The sequence below is a fragment of the Papaver somniferum genome, chromosome 7, assembly GCF_003573695.1.
Source record: "Papaver somniferum cultivar HN1 chromosome 7, ASM357369v1, whole genome shotgun sequence".
Taxonomy (NCBI): domain Eukaryota; kingdom Viridiplantae; phylum Streptophyta; class Magnoliopsida; order Ranunculales; family Papaveraceae; genus Papaver; species Papaver somniferum.
In genome coordinates, this window is record NC_039364.1 from 242,665,932 (window position 1) to 242,687,847 (window position 21,916).

The window sequence follows — 21,916 nt, forward strand, 5'->3', positions numbered from 1 at the left end:
AATTGAAGTAATCAATAGTATCCGGTGACAAATTAAAGGTTGGGAAGCTGTTTTTCCTTCCTCTATTCATAAGCAGTAATTGGTGGTGTTTGAAGATAAAGCTAAGAGAAGAAATTTGTGTGTGGTGTTCTTGGAGATTTGGATTAACGAGCTAAGGTACAAATCCCCTAATTGATATTGTTATCAATGTAATTGCATGTTTAGTTTTGGTTAAAATTTAAAATTTGAATTAACCTAATTGGGTTTTGGTTAATTGCATGTTTCTATTTGACCTAATTCCTAACACCAAACTTGTTAAGTTGAGCTATCATTGCTAATTTAAAAACATCCGGATTATCGATTCGCTTTTTTTTCTAGCAAAAAAGAAAGTTCAATTTTTTGTTTGCTTTTTCTCCCTGTATTGTGTTTCTAGACATTAGATTTATTGTAAAGATGGTAGAGGTGAGTTTGTTGTCTAACCACCAGTTTAATCTCAGTTCTTAGGTGGTTTGATTTTTGGGTGTTGTCCTGTTTTGTTCAAACAAATGCTTGTTTTCCCATGGTTTATGTTGCAGAGATCCATCTTAGTATTTTTCTTTAATGATGGTTTCGATTTTTTGTTGCAAAGGCTTGACTTAATCATGTTAGAGCTTCATCATATTCCAAGGAGCTTCGTGAGTTATGCTTATATACAAAGAAGTTAGACTGTTGTTTTCGACTGTCCTGCGTCATTGTCTTTTAGTACAACTTTGGCCATTTACTAAAATGTTCGGGATAAGTGGATTTAGCTTATCGACAGATCACAGTACATTGATTCATTGTTTTGTATAAATACAACAGTTGTCAACACTCCTTGTCAATTATTTATTATTCTTAGCCATCACAATAATCCTGTAGTGCTATTTATATGCGGTAGTGTTTTTTTATTTTCCAGTACTAATGCATATATATAGTTTTATTCTTGAATTCAGGATGGACAAAAGTTGGATGGAAGAGCGTAATAGATCAAGTCTTACGTATGTGGCAGGCATCAATTCATTTCTCGGCATGGCACGAGATCACCTTGCCAGCATACTAGCGGACAAGTGTCGATGTCCATGCAGAGACTGTATAAATGCAAGACCGCCTATCCGTTAGAAGATGTTGCCGTGCATTTGGCTCGATATGGCATTGCAGCTAGTTACAGAATATGGGTACATCATGGAGAAGTAGCCATGCCTCCGCAAAACAAGTTTGTATCTAGTCTTGATGATGATATGGCAACCAATGAAGGATCTGATAATGAAGACAGAAACGAGGCAACTATTGAAATACTGAATGACGTCCGCTTACCAAATACATATGATAGTCAAGGAGCCTTTGCTGGTGGTGAAACGGAAGGTCTGGGTGAATCAAATTCTGGAAAGTTCGCTAAATTGTTAGATGAAGCTGAGCACGAGTTGTATCCTGGTTGTAAAGATTTTTCGGCGCTGACTTTTCTCGTAGAGTTGATGCATATTAAGGTACTCGACCAGATGAGCAATAAAGCATTTGAAATGCAACTGGAGTTTCTCAAAGAAGCTTTTCCGAAGGAGAATAGGATTCCATCTTCATATTATGAAGCTAAGAAACTGTTGGGTGGCTTGGGAATGGGTTATGAAGCAATTCATGCATGTCAGTACGACTGTGCTTTATTTTGGAAAGAGCATAAAGATAGGGAGGACTGTCCAGTATGTAATGCTCCTAGGTACAAACACGATGACGGGAAGGGTACTAAGATCCCGCACAAGGTATTGCGATATTTTCCCTTAAAGACTAGACTGATGAGGTTGTTTGCTAGTAGACACACAGCTGCTGACATGAGGTGGCATGAAGACCAACGCGATAAAACAACACCGGATTTGTTAAGACATCCAGATGATGCGGAAGCGTGGAAGGATTTTGATAAGCGGTATCCATGGTTTGCTAAGGACCCGCACAATGTTAGGTTGGGACTTGCTACTGATGGTTTCAATCCATTTGGAAATATGAGCAATGCACATAGCACGTGGCCAGTGGTAATTATACCGTACAACTTACCTCCCTGGAAGTGTATGAAAGAGCCATTTTTCTTGATGACGTTGCTTATTCCTGGCCCACACGAACCTGGTAAAGACATTGATGTATATCTGCAGCCTTTGATAGATGAGTTAAAGGAGTTGTGGGAAGAAGGTGTTGAAGTATATGACGCCTCAGAAAAAAAAGAAAATTTCCGTATGCATGCTGCCTTATTGTGGACCATAAACGACTTCCCAGCTTATACCAAAATGTCAGGGTGGAGTACACAGGGATATTTAGCTTGCCCGGTATGCAACGAAGATGCACCATCAATCAAACTAAGGAGCAAGATAGGTTATGTTCGTCATCGTCGGTACTTGCCTCCTGGTCATAGTTGGAGAGACTCGAAATGTCATGCTGGGACACGCGAACATAAGGGTCCTCCGAAAGAGCTTACAGGTGATGAACTTTTAGCTCAAATGGAAAATATTGTGTTCTGTAATCCAGGTAAGAACCCGAGTAAACAAAGCAAGAAAAGAAAACGCAGTATAGAAGAGCGGAACTGGACAAAGAAGAGTATATTTTACGAGCTTCCGTATTGGAAGAGTCATAAAATTAGACATAAGATCAACGTTATGCATACAGAAAAGAATATTTGTGACAACATTGTCGGAACTCTGTTGAATCTCGACAAGAAAAATAAAGATACCGAGAAGGCTCGTTTGGATCTTGCAGACATGAATATTAGGAAAGAACTGCATCTTAAACCTAGAGGGGACAAATTTATAAAGCCTCCTGCATGTTATGTTATAAAGCCTGAGGATAGAAAAAAGTTATGTCAGTTTTTAAAATCAGTGAAGTTCCCTGATGGATATGCATCTAACATCTCTAGAAATGCTCATGTCAATGACGGAAAAGTATTTGGACTTAAAAGCCACGATTGTCATGTTTTGCTGCAGAGACTTCTCCCTGTTGCAATTCGTCCTTATTTGCGCAGAGAGGTAAGTGCACCCTTAATTGAGCTCTGCAATTTTTTTCATGATTTATGCGCAAAGACTTTGAGTGTTAGTCACTTGGATGAGTTGGAGAAGAGAATTCCTCTGATTCTCTGTAAGCTGGAAAGAATATTTCCCCCAGCTTTTTTCGATGTTATGGTTCATCTGGCTGTTCATTTGCCGCGTGAGGCAAAACTTGTTGGACCAGTTGGCTACAGTTGGATGTATCCTATCGAAAGGTATACGGACTAGTTTGGGTTTTCAACCTAATTCACATACATTTATATAAATTCTAAACACTAATACTCGTGTTATATTTTCCATTATTCTGACAGGTTTTTGGGAACGCTCAAGCGTTACGTGAAAAACAGAGCTCGGCCAGAGGGTTCTATTGCAGAGGCCTATATTCTTAAAGAATGCTTGACATTTTGCTCGATGTACTTTCGTGGGACTGAAACCAAATTTACTCGACCAGAACGAAATGACGATAAATCAAGGGATCCCCGATACCGGAAGGGAGAGATATCTGTTTTTGCTCAAAGTGCCCGTCCTGTTGATGCAAAAACTGTACGTCCACTGTCAGTCGCTGAAAGGGAGAAAATTAATTGGTTTGTTTTCACTAATTGCGAAGAAGTCAAACCTTACTTGGAGTAAGTACTATTTTTAATCAAGTACTATTTCTTCAGTGATTGACCTATCAGTCCTAAAGTCTACAAATTTACAGATTTTTCTTACACATTTTTTTTGCACTGATTCTTTTAAAACCTGAACTTTATTGAATCAATATGAAAAGAGACGCGGTTTGTGTGGTATGCTACCTGCATCTAGACTTCATCTCTATTTGCATTTAGAGTTAGTACAAAGTTAATTCTATTTTTCTTACACTCTTAACCTTGATAAAGTAGGAGAGCTGTGAAGTGTGACAACTTTTACTTGCATACTTGAATATACTTTTTTTTTTCTTTTTTTTTCTAGAATGACACACGTTCAGTTTTTTTCTTCTTATGATTTGGTTCTGATGCAGGAAACATAAGAACGAGTTAAAAGAAGAAACTAATGTCAATCTATCACGGAGGCAAAGAACACTGTTTCCGGAATGGTTTCGAAAACATGTGAGTACAGATTTCTGAGTTATTACTGCTGATAGTTTCTCACTGTATATATCATCTTTCGTAATTTGTATATAATATTGTTGTCGAAATTTTTTTTCGCAGATACAAGATCTGCACAGCAAAAAAGAAGCCACAGATGAAATGCAAACTTTAGCTTGGGGAGTTGATGTCCGAGTAAACTCGTACAAAGCGTGTAATGTTAATGGGGTTAAATATCATTCTAAAGATCGTGAAGCTCGAAGGACAACTCAGAATAGTGGATTGTTAGTTGATGGAGAACATGGGGGAAATGCAAATGAATTCTATGGCACTTTGCGTGATGTTATTGAGTTGGAATATCAACATGGATATCGAATAGTGCTGTTTAAGTGCGACTGGTTTGACGTGAGCCCGAATAGAAATAAAATTCGAAAGGATTACGATTTAACAAGCATAAATGTGAGCAACTTATGGTATGAGGATGATCCGTACGTTCTTGCGTCACAAGCACAACAGGTATTTTATGTTGATGATCATAAAAATGGCGCAAACTGGAAAGTTGTTAATAAGATGGAACATAGACACTTGTGGGATGTTCCGGAGGTGGATGATCTGGGCGCGACTATTGACGAGGCCTATCAGCAAGGTGGGGATTTTCCAGTATTATCTACGTTTGAGGGAGGGGATGATGTTGAAGAAAATGAACTTGATAGAGATGACGTCCAACCAGAGATGGTACAAGTGAATATTAACGATCCCAATGATGATTTGTTTGAAACAGATGACGAAGATGATGAGACATTGAATGAATACAATAATGACATTTTGGATGCCGACGAGATAGTGGTGAATGGTGAAGACAGTGATATAGTGATCACAGTGTTCTTGGCATTTGAGTTTTTTTTAAGCAGGTGGTTTTTATTTTACTACATTTAAATATAGGTCTACTGTTTTCAATTTGACACTTTATGATATGCAGATTTTAGTTTTTTTTTTCTTCATTTTAACACTTTATGAGTTAGTCTTGAACGCCGGTGGTTTTTGTTTTACTAAATTTAATGATACGTCCAGGTGGATAGGTCCACTGTCCCGTTTGCCCAATCTGAAGAATGCCATCCAAGTCCAAGTCCTTCCCATCGTTTATTTTAAACTGACCAGAACAGTGTACCGCAAAAACTTTAAAAGTCTTATTATTATTAGTGTGACCCATTTTAAGTTTTATAATCAACAAACAAATTTTATACGATATTCTCTCCAAAAATAAAAGAGAGAGATTTGCAAGATATTTTATCTCTCTTTTAAAAGAGAGATTTCGTCCACTTTCCATACACGTCGCTCCACTATTTATTTGGAGATAAATTTGTTCCTAAAAATACACGGAAAAAACTCACCGAATTTATTAGGAGATAAATTTGTTTCTCAAAATACATGGAAACAACTCACCTAATTTATTAGGAGATAAATTTGTTCCTCAAAATACACGGAAACAACTCAGTATTAGTTTACATATACTATTCTAAAACTCAGGAATTATAAAGATCCTAATAAGAAGATATGTTTGCAAGTTGCAATAAGAGAGAAAAATACAGATAAGAGGAACAAAAATGAAGAAAGATTTGGGAGGAAATTCCCGCTTTTATATGGTGTTTCAATTTAAGTTCCCTCAAAATTCATGATCTATCGCCTTATATAAAGTATAAGAAATCTCCAAAATCTCTACACATTTTTTTTCTCCATTGTTTCTCAAGTTTTGAAGTTCAACCTTCTACTGCTCAAGTAATAAATCTTCCCTCTTCTCGTTTTATATTTCTTTTCAATTATACTTGTTTTATCAAATCTCGTTAATTATTATCAATGGGTTTTAGTTGATTTATTATAAATCTTTTTTTTATAGAAATCTAATAGGGTTATAAGATTTTACCTGATTTTAGATATAGTATATATCTTAGGGAGGTCTATGATTCTAAAACTTCCATCGGATTTTTTTAAGGGTCGTTTTCAAGGAAAAGAAGGAACTGAAGAATGACTTCTAAGGTATTACTAGCATAACTATTACTAGTTATTATAATTATACTTGTTTTAGGTATGGGCTAATGATTTTATCATTGTTGTAGAAACGACAAGTAACTTTCTCAAATAGGGGCCAAAAAGTTTACACAGGGTCGAGGTCATTCATTAAACACCACAAAATGGTATATATCTTTTACTATACTATTCAAAAAAAAATTACTCTATCACTTGTAATTTATACTTTTGCTAACAACTTATGAGTCTCTCTTTGACATGGAACAGAAAAAAAATTCAGAAGAACCCAAACCTTTTGAGGTATGTAAAGAAAGCATCATTGAAGGAGAGCAAAGAGATGATATTTACAATGAGGTTTCTGGAAGAAGATTTAAAACAAGAGACATGACCATTTTGTCTTTTCAAGATTTGATTGAAAACCTAGAAAATAAAATCTGGAAGATACAAGCAGATTTCGAATTATTCAAACTAGAGATATCGATTCAAATGTTGAATCTTGATGAATAATTTATGAATACACGGTTCAAGTTTTAGTGTTTAGAACTAGATGAATTTCAATTTATATATTGTTTTTAGGCAATTTGCCAAAATAATGTTAATCTCATATTTAAATATTTAATTTAATAAAACATAAATATTTTATGCTCAACATATGTTATGATTTTCTAATTGTAATAAAAAAACGAATCACGAAAATTAAATTAATTTTTTTTAATTATATTAGTTTGCGGTTTATAAAAGAGCTTGTAGAGACGAATAATTTTGTCTTTTAATTCTCTTCTAAGCAAAACATAGTCCTTAATAAAGTACTCAGGGACGAAGAAGAAAGTTGTCTGAGAAATTCATTTTCTAAGGAAAAATTAATTGTCATTTTTTATGATATTTAGAGGCGATTTTTTGGACGGAAAGTATTCGTCTTTGAATAAAGCATTTCTAGGCAAACTGAGTTGTCATTTATGGAATATTTTGGGACAAAACATGTTGCTTTGGAGGCAAAAAAAATTGTATTTGAAAGTTCTTTTTAAAGGCAAAATGAATTGTCTTTAATAAAGAATTTAGAGACAAAATAAAAAGTTTTGGAGAGGACGAATTTGTCTCCGAAAATTCTTTTTAAGGCAAGGAATTTGGTCACTAATTTTTTTTTTTTGGAGGCGAACAAGTTAGTCTCCAAAAATTTGATATTCAGGGGCTATTTATATTGTCTCTAATTAAATTAATTAGAGATAATTTTTTTGGTTTTTGATAATAACTATTAAAGACAAATTAAATTGACACGAAAATTACATTTTTGGGACAATTTTTTTGGTTTTAAATATTTATCATTAAAGACAAATTAAATAGACACAAAACTTTCGATTTTGAGACAATTTAATTGGTCTTAAATAGTAATCATTAAAGACAAATTAGTTTGTCCTTGAATTTACATTTTTGCGACCAAAAAATTGCCCGCAAAAAATTGCTTTTCGGTGGCCAATTTTTTGGTCATTAAAATATCTTTCGCAGACAATTTTATTTCGTTGGTGAAAGAGACTTTTATTGACAAAATTTTTTTAGTTGTTAATTAAGTTTTCTCGTGACCGTTCATAATTTTTTCACGAAATACTTTCCCAGACAGGGTATTTGAGACAACTTCGCGACAAAAAAAAATTCATCTCAGAAAATATTTTGAGACAAAAAAAAGGGATTTCCTGACAAACTTTTTCGCCACTAAACGTGTGTTTTGTTGTAGTGCAGCCAGCTCCGTAGATTCTCTGTATTGTCCCTGACAGCAACACAACAACAGCATCACAATCTCGAGTCTCTACTCCATCTTCTTAATCCCTACGAACCCATTCGAGCTCACTAAAAACTCATCACTCCATCTTTGCGAGAGGATCATGATGGCACCAACTTGAGCAACAAATGTTCATGCAGAAGAAACTTCACGCGCGGGATTTTCCAGTTTGAATTGAATAGGGAGGTAGCATCCCTGAGTAAATGCGGCGTCTGTCTTTAACATCATTTGAATTTCAGCCTCCCCCTTTGCAAAGTACCTGACGGTATTTAGTAGTTCCTCTGTAACATAGCTGCCCCATAACAGAATGGATGCCCCTTAACATACAAGGGGGTGTCAATAGCATTCGCCACTAAAATGACCATCTTGCCCTTTTCTTTCAGATTCTTGTTTTTACTCATAACTTTCTCATACGATGTCGGAATGACTCCATTTTTTAGCCACTGGCTTTGTCTTTTCGTCCTCTTCAAGATGAAAAGTAGAAATCTTGTACTTGAACGAGTTCCATTTGGTGTTTGGCCCTTCTCCACTTGTAGCTAGCTTCTTTTATTGCACAATTAAGTGTCAATTCACTTCTTTTGGATGATTCACCTAATAAAACACAAATAAGAGAAAACAAGTGTATTATACAATAATTTGCAAGAAAACCAACAAATACTAGCATGGAATTGACACCAAATATATGTGAAATATGCACTTATCAAATTCCCCCACACTTTTCTTTTGCTAGTCCTCGAGCAAACTACAAAAATAAAATAATGTGCAACAACTTCCTATCCCCGAGGACACGGTTGCATTTAGCATATGCAACAAGACTTTAAACCCTAGGTGTCCCTAGTGGACGAGTTATAGTCTCGTCAGGGCTTATGAGAGATATACCCACAAAACCTACTCCAACTTCAAAGGGTTCCAGCATCCCAAGCATCCAAAGAGCTATGAGGAAATAGAGTTTCTGCGTGCTAGTAATAAGAAGTTAGAAATACCAAAGAACGTATTCATTCTTAAATCTTGAGTGAGACATAACCACACCATAATGAGAGAATGCGTGTTTGAGAGCGATCAATAAGCATTTCGCCTCGACTTCTTCCTCACTTAAAAGGATTTTATGATAATTGCACTCAATAAGACGGCTTTTTTATGGGTCTCACTTGTGTGCAGGTAGGAATGAAGAGATAAATCCTACACACGTTGAATGGTGGGAAGGAAACCTTCCAAATTATTTCTGGAGACTCCAAAAAATCGTGGAAAACAAAGATATTTTTCTGATGATCTCTAAGAAAATAAATCAACCACTATAGCAAGGATGAGAGTACTTACCACCTTCACATCCGATCGGAAGTGACGAAAGCACCACTCTCACAGCATCCAATAGAAACGTATTCCTTCGTCTCGTCTTCTTCATCTTCTTGGTCTTCGTTTTCGGTCTTCAACTGCTGATGATAAACTCTTGAACTTCATATAACTATGACAGTTTGTAACTCTTTTCCTCTATTCCTTGTTGCTTAAAACTTCCTTATAGATTTTCCTTCCTCATGGCCTTATTGAACAAATAACAACCTAAATGCAAATCTTTTTGTTTTTTTTTTGAATGAAAAGATTGCAACTACAAAAATAATAACGGAAGTAAAATTAACATGGCCATGAAAGAAGTACTGTACCACTTGAATCTTCACAACTTGTATTGTCTTCGATATCATAAACTCCAATAGTCTTTCATCTTTTGATTTTCTTCACTCCTGTACTTAGTCTCCCACTTTGATATAGAATTCCGCTCCTTATATGTAAGTCTTCAACATATATTTAAAAATCCTCTCATTGTATGTTGCTTTACTCGGATATGAAATTTTCTCTTCATTGAATTGTTGCTTGTAACCTCAAACGTCTTCAACTTCCCTAATGCAAAAATTTTAAAAACTCAAAAAGACTAAAAATCTATTTGCAAAATTGATGTAGTTTTTATGTTGTTGTAGAAAGTGGTAGTAAAGTATCGTTCACTCAGACTTGTGAAGATTCGATTTTAGATTCAAACTCAATAGAAAACTTAAGAAGTTGTTGTTATCAAGATTATAAAAAGCACCAAGACTCAGGATTCCACCATTGACCAATTAAGTGATTTAATCTAATCAATATTCATGTAATTCTTTGCGTTTAAAGTGATTTTAATTTATTGCCTCTAGTAGATTTTTGAAGTAACAATTGTATACATCAAGCATGAAACATCAAAAGTCTTAAACTAAGTATGCTCCATCAAAACGGATCACAATCATTCAATAAAAGTCAATTTTCCAATATTAGTTCCATGCAAATAATCATAAAAGAAATTGCAAGAATTAATTAAAATAGAAATATACCACTTTTCATGGAACAATGGCTTCCTCCGTCGCCTCGGCTAAGGGGTTTAGCTCCTCATATTATTCAGGTGCTCAAAATACATGTTTGTTGCCCAAAAGTTGATTAAATAGAAGAGAAGGTATGAAGCAGCGTGTTTGTAACAGTTGTAATTGTTACAAAACGCACTGTCACAGAAAGCAGTGTTACAGAGAAATACTAACAGTAATAATTGTTGCAGACTGTTACAGGAACGATAGAAAATATATGTTGTTGAATAAAAGACTGCTCTGAAGGGTCTAATGTTCTTCGTGTTCTTCAGCAGCAGAAGTCGACTTCCTACAACTTCGATTTTTCGACTCTGTGGTGTTCTAAACTTTCCCCAAACTGTCCGACCTTCTTCCTTGAACTCCCAGCAACTTATATATAGCCAACAGAGCGATTTAATCTCCCCAAAACTCCTCGAAATCTCTTCTTTCCTTCCTTGGCAGTTACGGCAATAATCTCTTCCCGAAATTGTTTCACGCGTTTCTGAGCTTTCCAACTTATCTCAAACTCTTCCTTGGATAGATATGTATCTTTGGGAAGAGTTTCTTGCCTTTAGTCTTCCTGGAATTCCAAAAATAAGTCCAACAACAAACCGTGTATAACTTGACTTCTATTTATTTTTCCGGCTATTCTAGCCAATTTGGGTTCAAACAAAAGACTTCACCAGGCCTGTTTAGGCCTAGGGAGTAAACCCAATCAATTTCAGCCATTGAATCGCTCTGGAACTCGATCGAATAATCACCCAAAAATCATGCAGACGTGAACAAAATTTTCCCGCCAATTTTTTTATTTCAATTTGGGAAGAAAGTGACCTCCCCCTTATCTGTGGCTGGTCTCCCTTTAGCAGATGCCTGGAAATGGGTCACCCCTTAGTAATTAGGTTACCCCTTATCCAAAGTGAGAGTCTGTATAGTAATTTTCTCCCACGAGCGCAAAAACCACGTTTTTAGCCAATTTCGCCGCAAAAGCTTATTTCTCCAAAAATACCTACAGGGATATAAAAAGCCATAATAAATATAAAATCGAGCACTAATAATATATACAATTGAGATTATATAAGACACAAAAATGTGCCTATCAAAAATACTCCCCCACACTTAAACTTTACATTGTCCTCAATGTAATTGACTCATCCTAAGTAAAATCAAGGTGGAAAATCAAAATATGATATGAAAAGCTAAGAAAAATAAAATACAAAAGATAAAGATACAAAACCGATGGGTTGTCTCCCATTTAGCGCTTAGTTTAACGTCTTTAGCCCGACTTGGCGTTCACCTTTCTACTCCTCCAGAGGGAGCAAATCAACAAGTTGTACCACTTCCACATTCTCATGTACAAAGTTCTCGTAATATGGATTTAAGCGATGACCATTCACTTTGAATCCATTTCCTGAGGTTAAATCTTGAATTTCTACTGCACCATGAGAAAAAATATTAGTGATAACATAAGGTCCCTTCCAACGGGAACGTAGTTTGCCAGGGAATAATCTAAGATGAGTATCAAAGAGCAAAACTTTCTGTCCAACGGTAAACCGTTTTCTAGAAATCATATTATCATGGAAAGCCTTAGTTTTTTCCTTGTAAATTCGTGAACTTTCATATACTGCGTTTCTGATCTCTTCTAGCTCACTCAATTGAAGCTTCCTATGCTCTCCTGCACCATCCATTTCTATGATGCACTGTTTTATAGCCCAAAAAGCCTTATGCTCGATCTCAACAGGAGGATGACATGATTTACCATACACAAGTCTAAAGAGAGACATCCCGATAAGAGTCTTATATGCGGTTCTGTAAGCCCACAATGCATCATTGAGACGTAAACTCCAATCATTCCTCGTGGGATTCACGGTTCTTTCTAAGATGGATCTCACTTCTGCTTGCCCGTTAGTTTGTGGATGATACGGCGTAGCAATCTTGTGAGTGATGTTATACTTCTTTAACAAGCCAAAGAAAAACTTGTTTCGAAAGTGTGATCCTCCATCACTGATTATGGCTCTTGGGGTTCCAAACCTTGCAAAAATATATTCCTTAACAAAATCTGTAACCACTTTAGAGTCATTAGTAGAGGTGGCCTTAGCTTCCACCCATTTCGAGACATAATCAACTACTAGTAAGATATAAAACTTACCACCAGAGTTAACAAAAGGGCCCACAAAATCAATTCCCCAAACATCAAATATTTCAATAAAGAGTATGGGAGTTTGTGGCATTTGGTTTCGAGCACCTAGATTGCATGTTTTCTGACATCTATCACAAGTAGTGCAGAATATATATGCATCTTTAAACAAAGTGGGCCAATAGAAACCACTCTCAAGTACCTTAAGTGCGGTTCTTTTAGACCCAAAGTGTCCTCCACAGGCATAAGAATGACAAAAGGATAATATTGACTGAAATTTAGATTCGGATACGCACCTTCGTATTACTTGGTCTGCACAATATTTCCATAAGTATGGATCATCCCATATATATTGATAAGCTAATCTCTTAAGTTTATCTCTCTCAGCACGAGACAAGTTCTCCGGGATTTGTTTAGAAACCAAATAATTGACAGTATCAGCATACCATGGCTCCGCAACCTGTAGCGAGAACAGTTGCTCATCTGGAAAACTTTCACGCAACGGGATAGTTTCTTCGTCTACAGTAAGACGACTCAAGTGATCTGCAAATGTGTTCTAAATGCCTTTCTTATCTTTAATCTCTATGTCAAATTCTTGTAAAACAAATATCCAGCGAATAAGCCTTGGTTTCGCTTCCTTTTTTGCGAGTAAATACCTAAGTGTTGCATGGTCAGAAAACACAACAACTTTTGTACCAAGCAAATAAGAACGAAATTTCTCCAGTGCAAATACTATTGCTAATAACTCCTTCTCGGCGGTCGTATAGTTTTGTTGAGCATCATTCAACGTTCTGGAAGCATAATAAATGGCATGGGGTAACTTCCCAGTACGCTGCCCTAATACTGCACCGACCGCATAGTCACTAGCATCACACATTAGCTCAAATGACTTACTCCAATCAGGTGGTTTCATGATAGGGGTTGTTATCAAAAGTTCTTTCAAACGATTGAATGCCACCAAACACTTCTCATCGAAGTTAAAAACCACATCCTTCTGCAAAAGTTGGCATAATGGTGCTGCAACCTTGGGAAAATCCTTGATAAACCTGCGATAAAATCCTGCGTGACCAAGAAAAGAACGAACCTCCCTCACCGTAGTAGGAGGGGTTAAAGCACGAATAAGATCTATCTTAGATTTATCAACTTCCAATCCTTTAAAAGATATAATATGGCCTAAAACAATGCCATGAGTTACCATAAAATGACACTTCTCCCAATTTAGCACAAGATTAGTTTCAACACATCGTTTAAGAATTAGTGTAAGGTTATCCAAGCACAAGTCAAAGGAATTGCCATACACGCTGAAATCATCCATAAAAACTTCGATAATGTTTTCAACGTTATCTGAAAAGATACTTACCATACACCTTTGGAAGGTAGCGGGTGCATTACACAAACCAAAAGGCATCCTTCTGTATGCAAATGTTCCGAACGGACAAGTAAAAGTAGTTTTCTCTTGATCCTCAGGTGCTATAGAAATATGATTGTAACCTGAGTAACCATCAAGAAAACAGTAGTGAGAGTGCGCAGACAAATGTTCCAAAATTTGATCCATAAAAGGTAAATGAAAGTGATATTTTTTAGAGGTTGCATTAAGTTTTCTATAATCTATACAAACCCTCCAACCGGTTTGCACACCAGTCGGGACAAGTTCATGTTTATCATTCTGCACCACTGTAACGCCCGACTTCTTTGGTACTACTTGTACTGGGCTCACCCACTTGCTATCAGAAATGGGATAGATAACTCCCACGTCTAACAACTTCAGAATTTCTTTCTTTGCGACTTCCATCATTGGAGGATTCAATCGGCGTTGAGCTTCCCTTGTAGGTTTTGCATCATCCTCAAGTCGTATTTTGTGCATGCATGTCGATGGGCTTATTCCCTTGATATCAGCAACTGTCCATCCTATGGCTGTTTTGTACTCCCTCAACACTCGAACAAGTCTTTGTTCCTGCAATTCAGTTAGTTCCTTAGAAACTATTACTGGTAACTCCTCTTTATCACCTAAATACAAGTATTTTAGGTGATCTGGAAGAGGTTTCAGTTCTAGCTTTGGAGCCTGCAAGATAGATGGCACAAGTTTTTCATTAGATACTGGTAAAGATATAAAGGAAACGCTCTCGTGTGATGATTTTTCTTGCAAAGAGTTAAGTGAGCCAATAGTATCCTTGATTACGTCACCACACTCCAAACCATCATCAAAGGGTGTAGTCAACACGGTTTTAAGCGCATCCACCCCATCCATATTGAACATTTGCTGAGCCAAAGTATCAATTACGTCAATGGAGAAGCAAGAGTGGACATCACTAGGATATATCATCGTTTCGTAAATGTTGAAACATATTACTTCTCCATCAAATTCCATAGTCAACGAACCATCATGCACATCAATTTTAGTTCTAGCCGTGCTCATAAATGGTCGTCCAAGAAGTAAAGGTAGAGATGTGTCCATCTGTCATCTCCAACACACAGAAATCCGTTGGAAAAATTAGTTGGTTTACCTGCACAAGCACATCCTCAATAATACCTCTAGGGTACACGTTAGAACGGTCAGCCAATTGTAAAGTAATTCCGGTTTCTTTTAAAGGACCTAAATTAAGAGATTCATATATAGATGCAGGCATAACATTTACGGATGCTCCTAAATCAAGCATAGCATTATTAAACTGTGTGTTACCAATAACAACAGGAATATCAAAACTACCGGGGTCTTTACATTTAAGTGGGAGTTTCTTGTGCAAGATAGCTGAAGCATTTTACCCCACTTTCATTACCTCATTACCGGTCAACCGTTGCTTATTGGTGCAGAAGTCCTTAATAATTCTCGCATACTTAGGGACTTGTTTAATCGCATCTATCAGTGGAATGTTCACATGAATCTTCCTGAAAATATCTAAAATCTCCTTATCTTGTTCTGCCTTTTTAGAGTTAGAAAACCTGCGAGGAAAAGGCAAAGGAGGAACGTAAGTGGAAACACGAGGTTTAGAGTTTGTTTTAGGTACCTCTTTGGTTTGGGAAGGGTCAGTAATCCATGTCTCCAAAACCGGCCCCTTAGGGTCTTTATTTTTCTCAACATCTTCTGGTTGCACAGTTCGTGTACCACTTCTCAATGTCACGGCGTTGACAGAATCTCTTGGGTTAATAGGTTGAGAAGGGAGTTTCCCACTATTCTGCGTCTCCAAATGGTTCAATCTACCTGCCATGGTGCTCATTTGTGTCTGCAACTCCTTGATTGCACCATCAGTCGTTTGCTGATTTTTCTGCACCATTGTGGTTAGATTCTTCATCATGGAAAGCATCTCCGATGATTCCGAATTCTGAGCTTGTTGTGGTTGTTGTTGTTGTTGTTGTTGGAAACCACTAGGACGATTAAAAATCGGACCTGGAAATGCTGCTTGCTTGTTTGCGTAGATGAAATTGGGATGATCTCTCCACCCTGGATTATAAGTGTTCGAATAAGGATTGTATTGTTGCCTATGCTGATTTGGGAATACTGCATTCACTTGTTCAGCTTCTTCTTCATAAGAGGGAATGATTACTGAGGCCATTTGTTGCATCATCTTCTCTATGTTACCAATCCTATTTTCTAAGTGGTGAAGAAGTAACCTCATTAACATTTCGATTCATTGATAAACCTCTTGTGTTGAATTGCTGCGTGTTTGCAGCCATATTCTCGATCAATTCCGTCGCTTCGTCAATGGTTTTGTTTGTCAAAGCACCACCACTAGCTGCATCGATAAGACTTCTCTCGGATTAGATCAAACCATCGTAAAAATACTGCACTATGAGTTGCTCAGAGATTTGATGATGTGGGAATCTCGCTAACAACTTCTTGTACCGTTCCTAGTAGTCGTAAAGAGTCTGACCAATAATTTGTTCAATCCCACTAATTGCTTTACGAATAGTTGCTTCTTTAGAGGCGGGAAAGTACTTTTCTAAAAATGCTTTTTGCATATCATTCCACGTTGTGATACTTCCAGGTGGAAGACTATAAAACCATTCTTCTGCAGAATCAATCAAAGAGAATGGAAAAGTTGTCAGTAAAGCTCTTCCTTGATTAGTTCCAGTTGGCTTCAAACTTGTCAACCTATGTTGAGGCAATAGTAAATGACGATTTGGATCGTCTCCTGAAAGCCCTTTAAACTTCGGTAACCAATGAATCAACTGAGATTTGAGCTCAATTGATTCTTCCAAGTTGACACACAACTTCTGTTGATCAAACGATGGGGATGTTAGATCTTTGAGAATCCTCCTGGGAGGTGGGGGTGTTGGAGCGACGCCATTTCCCTAGTTTCCCTGGTTACCAGTGTTTTGGTTGTTCGTTCCGCCAACCATCTCTTTTTGTTGTGATTGAGGTTCTTGTAGTATTGTTCCTCTGCGAGTTGAAATTCCACACCTTGAGTAATCCCAACGTTTGGGTGCCAGAGATCAAGTACCTGAAATAAGATTCTCAAAAACAAAATTAAAAACAAAAATAAGAAATCAAAAAAAAAATAACATTCCGCTATGCCTCCCCGGCAGCGGCGCCAAAATTTGGTCGGTTGTCAGCCGACGCAAATTTTATTTAAGTTCTTTCACTTCACAATTATAAATAATAGTATAGTTATAAGAACAGATTCATTCCACAGGGAGATATGAGTTGTTATTCGTATATGAAAACTTAAGTAAATCGGGGGGGATTTTGTTGTTTTAAAAATAGTTTAAATTAAAAACAAAAGTTGAAAGTGTTTAAGAAAATATCAGACGGAAAAGCTGGTTAAGGAATTCTCCATCCATCACCATACATGTTAATCAATCAAGCATCATTCACACACTCATTCACCAATAACCCTAAAGTATCCCCAATCGGTGTTTATACTTCGTTACGTCTCCACAAATCAACAAATAATGCAATCGCAATTATATGAACTCTTTTCCAACAAATAACCTTATGCTTATCGCTAGAAGATTCAACTCGAGGAAAGCTTTAAAATCTATGAGACGGGTTATTCATAGGCAATACAAACACAATCGTGATATATTCAACCTAGGCCAAGTTTTACTTGTGACTTCCTTCACGATTCACACTGCTGGTGATCACAAATTACTACTAATTATTAGAATCTTGATAAAATTACCTAAGACTTCTAATTAGTGATAGATAAGTTATTATGATATTTAATTCGCGACTTAAACATGCAAAACAACTCACTATATTACATGAACAAAATCATATAATTATTATACTTAGTAAAACTTGAACGATAAATAAGAAGGTGAATGAAAAATCAATACATTAATCAAATAACATGTTTGTGATTTTAGGTTACATCCCTAACCAATTAAAAGAATTAGCTATTCATAATTTTTAGCAATCAAAGTAGAGAAAAGATAAGAAATCAAACTACAGTAGTCGCAGAAGGGTTTTAACCGCTGCTGCCGCTATAGTTGCTGGGGATCTTTAGCTACTCCTGCTGCATAAGTTTCTGCTATTCTTTTAGTAGTTTTGTCGAACCAGTTGTGTGCAGAAAACTGGGGTGAGGAGATGCCTTCCGAGGGTTATTCGACCCTCTATTTATAGCTTTTTCTCCCTGGAAATTCGAATCTGATAAACATCCAAGACTATTAAACCGACCTGAGCCCTTATCTCGTATCAATCCACCACCGTTCATCTTGAAAATCGACGGAAAAAACACTAGTCGGTGGCTGTTTTCCAGCTGCAATATCAATCCAAAACTTCCCTGACTGAATTGTCGCTCAAGTCTTCAATCCAACGATGACCCAAATTCCTAAACCGTTTCAAACTCCAAAGTAACCGATTACTGCATCAAACAATCACCGGCAGAAAGCTTATCTATCTTGAGCTGATTTTCCGGTCAAGCTACCCAAGGCAACGAGAACCACACCAGCAGACTCGTACCACATCTGTCTCTGTATCTAACTCGACTAATATGCAGCCAACTCCTAACTCGAGCCATCTTCACATGGTCCCGTTCTTCACCATCTCTCTGTCTCATCGCTGCCCAGCACAAACTTGAACTATCCCATTGACAACACTCTTTCATCGATCAATGACAGTTCCCATTCTTTCCATCGCTGCAAATCATCTGCAGCTTTATTCTCTTTTTCGTGATCATTACGATCAGTTTATGGCATCCAACACCACAGCGTCATCACTGCCATCATCAGCTCGAACCACCAACACAAACTATAATCTATCATGACCATCACCGAGCACATCAACTGATCAACATCTCTTCCATTAATGGAAGCAACAACTCTCGTTCTCGTCCTAACTGATCTTCTTTATCAATCTTTTTAATCTTCACCATTGCTAATGACAAATGCACGTTCTTCTCTCCCTGTTCATCAGTCCGTGAACCACAGTCAGCTCCATAGATTCTCTGTATTGTCCCTGACAGCAACACAACAACAGCATCACAATCTCGAGTCTCTACTCCATCTTCTTAATCCCTACGAACCCATTCGAGCTCACTAAAAACTCATCACTCCATCTTTGCGAGAGGATCATGATGGCAGCAACTTGAGCAACAAATGTTCATGCAGAAGAAACTGCACGCGCGGGATTTTCCAGTTTGAATTGAATAGGGAGGTAGCAGCCCTGAGTAAATGGGGCGTCTGCCTTTAACATCATTTGAATTTCAGCCTCCCCCTTTGCGAAGTACCTGACTGTATTTAGTAGTTTCTTTGTAACAAAGCTGCCCCATAACAGAATGGATGCCCCTTAACATACAAGGGGGTGTCAATAGCATTCGCCACTAAAATGACCATCTTGCCCTTTTCTTTCAGATTCTTGTTTTTGCTCATAACTTTCTCATACGATGTCGGAATGACTTCATTCTTTAGCCATTTGCTTCGTCTTTTCGTCCTCTTCAAGATGAAAAGTAGAAATCTTGTACTTGAACGATTTCCATTTGGTGTTTGGCCCTTCTCCACTTGTAGCTAGCTTCTTTTATTGCACAATTAAGTGCCAATTCACTTCTTTCGGATGATTCACCTAATAAAACACAAATAAGAGAAAACAAGAGTATTATACAATAATTTGCATGAAAACCAACAAATATTAGCATGGAATTGACATCAAATATATGTGAAATATGCACTTATCAATATGCAGATATAGGTGACACATACAGTTACATACACCAAGGGTCTCAGTTATTTGAATTCTAATTGCAAGTTTCTAAATTTATTCTCCTTACTATGTGTTTCCAATAGAAGTGGCAGACTATACTCATAAGTGTACCATTCTTTACTATGTTATGTTTGATGGTTGTCAACATTGAATCTTCTGCCTTCCCAAGTTGTATAATAAGCCAGCGCTCATTTTTTTTCCATTATTTTCTTTTTAATTCGATAAGAAAAGTATTGGTTATTTGATATATAGTGTTTTTTGGAACCTAATCACCAACTTTCCTTGGTTTTTCTTGGTGAAAAAATAGTGATCATGAATTGGCATGCAAAGGAAGAACTGATGGAGAGAAGCATAAACATGTTTGATTATCACAGAAAAGAGAATTCAAGTATCTGATATCAGTATAATTAGAAGATACATGATAAATGATATGAGAAGTATGTGAGTAATAATGTACGGGTGAAAAATTGATTATAGGGAGGAAAACAATTGAAATACGCAGTAAGAAAGTGGGTTTGTGTCAGTAATAAACCAGAACTTCTAGATAGACCTAACTGCACCGGCAAATGAGTTATTCAGCGTTTATTTAACCAAGTATGTATAGATCGACGAAACTGAACTCATATATTAGATGTTTTATAAATGTAAGCAACTAAGATTTCAATTTTTATTAATTTTTTCATCTTTTTTTTTGTGGTTAGAAATGTATATATGATTCTCATTGTTGACAGTTGTGGTTCGAGCTTAACATATTTCAGTGGAGATTTTGATCATCTCTATGTGCAAATGTGTATGCGACTAGGATTGCATAGCTCGCTGTTTCCTTGGCTCTTTTTGTAAATCATGGTTGCCCCGAGCAGCATTCCTGGAAAACTCCTGTGATTGTCTATTGTTGTTTGATTGTTGTGTATGAGTTCACCATGACATCTGTTAGATTGTAGATGATTTTAAGCTCAACAAGTAGTCAAAAATCAGTGTGTGAAAAAGAGTGTAGATTTGCAGAGATGATTCAAAGGCTTATATAGCATAATGTTTGAAGTACATTTTGTTTAATATGGCCGATGGATTTATCGAAAACCATGAATATTTTGTTTGGAATCTTGCTCAAATATCGGAAATAAGTGAAAGCCAAAGCAAAAGTGTAGTGAAATCCGAAGTAAAAGAACTTGAATTTTAGGGTTATGTATCAGTTTTGTTAAGAGAGAAAGATGGTTTAATGATTATGACGGGGCAGGGAAAAACCCTGCCATACCTAATCAAAGGTTCTCAAGGAACCAAATGTATAGTGGGGCATGGCGAATCCGTGCGCATCAAAAATGCATCGGGACAGGACGAGGAAAGTCGAACACACCAAATCAAAAATCATAAACGACGGGGCGAGGCTTAGCCGAGCCACACCAAATGAATAATCCTAAGCATGTCGATAACCTTACGAGGTTAGCGCCACCTCCTAATAGTTACATACATACCCAAAATGTATACAATTCTAAAAGAAATAGTCACCCCAAATCAAAAATCCTAAGCATGTACCGGGACGGCCGAGGCGAAGCCGAGCCACACCAAATCAAAAATCCTAAGCGACGGGACGAGGCGAAGCCGAGGCACACCAGATTAAAAATCCCAAGCGATTCGGTTAAAACGATGTGGTAGAAAGCAACGTGCACTTACCAAATCAAAAAATTCTAAGCATATATCGGGACAGGACGAGGTGAAGCTGAGCCAAGCATGCATTGGGACAGGACGAGGAGAAGCCGAACAAAGCATGCATTGGGACCGGGCAAGGCGAAGCCGAGCCACACTAAATCAAAAATCATAAACATTCATTGGGACGGGGAGAGGCAAAGCTGAGAACCATCTATGGTGCAGTTGTATTGCTCATTGAGACGAATTCACATTACACCAAATCAAAAATATGGTTGATGGTTTTCGGGTCTGCCCGGGCGTAGCATAGGCACAAAATCTAGTTAGTCTATGAATTACCGTACAATATAGGGAATATCCTACGAGTAGGAAGAGATAATTAAGGAAGACTTAACGTTTTCCTTTTTATCTGTAAGAAAATCTTTTGATTTTTAAACTTTAGGAAATCTGAATTTGAAATGTTGAAAGCGAACATATGGCTGCAATTTGGGATTTTTGATATAGACGATCCGGAGCCGCGTAATCAATCAAAATTAAAATTGCGGATCTCTCTGCTGGTTACAACTTTACAAGTGTTAAATCAGCCGTGTAATCAATCAACATTTCGTAGACCCATCTTCTTCTCCATTGATAATGATGTACCAGTTGAAGAACAATATATTCCCTGGCGTGGATTACACATGTGTTGTGTGCATAAGTCGACATCTCTAACACTCACAAGTTTATCCCATGTCTTTGAGAAAATACATCCTTGTTAGTTTCAGCA

The 21,916-nt window shown here is 37.0% G+C and overlaps 2 protein-coding genes across 2 annotated transcripts; one reads left to right on the forward strand and one right to left on the reverse strand.

Moving 5' to 3' along the window:
* Positions 1 to 1,070: 1,070 nt before the first annotated feature.
* Positions 1,071 to 5,017, forward strand: LOC113296276. Its single transcript, XM_026544588.1, has 4 exons — positions 1,071 to 3,229; positions 3,326 to 3,598; positions 4,015 to 4,102; positions 4,205 to 5,017. Exons 1-4 carry the CDS (start codon positions 1,071 to 1,073, stop codon positions 5,015 to 5,017), a joined length of 3,333 nt encoding a protein of 1,110 aa, XP_026400373.1.
* A 6,518-nt stretch (positions 5,018 to 11,535) lies between these two features.
* Positions 11,536 to 15,985, reverse strand: LOC113296277. The gene is made up of 6 exons (XM_026544589.1): positions 15,149 to 15,985; positions 14,876 to 15,040; positions 14,010 to 14,826; positions 13,770 to 13,862; positions 12,936 to 13,430; positions 11,536 to 12,890 (listed from the first exon to the last, which is right to left on the reverse strand). The coding sequence occupies exons 1-6, from the start codon at positions 15,983 to 15,985 to the stop codon at positions 11,536 to 11,538; spliced, it is 3,762 nt and encodes a 1,253-aa protein (XP_026400374.1).
* Between the last annotated feature and the right edge of the window lie 5,931 nt (positions 15,986 to 21,916).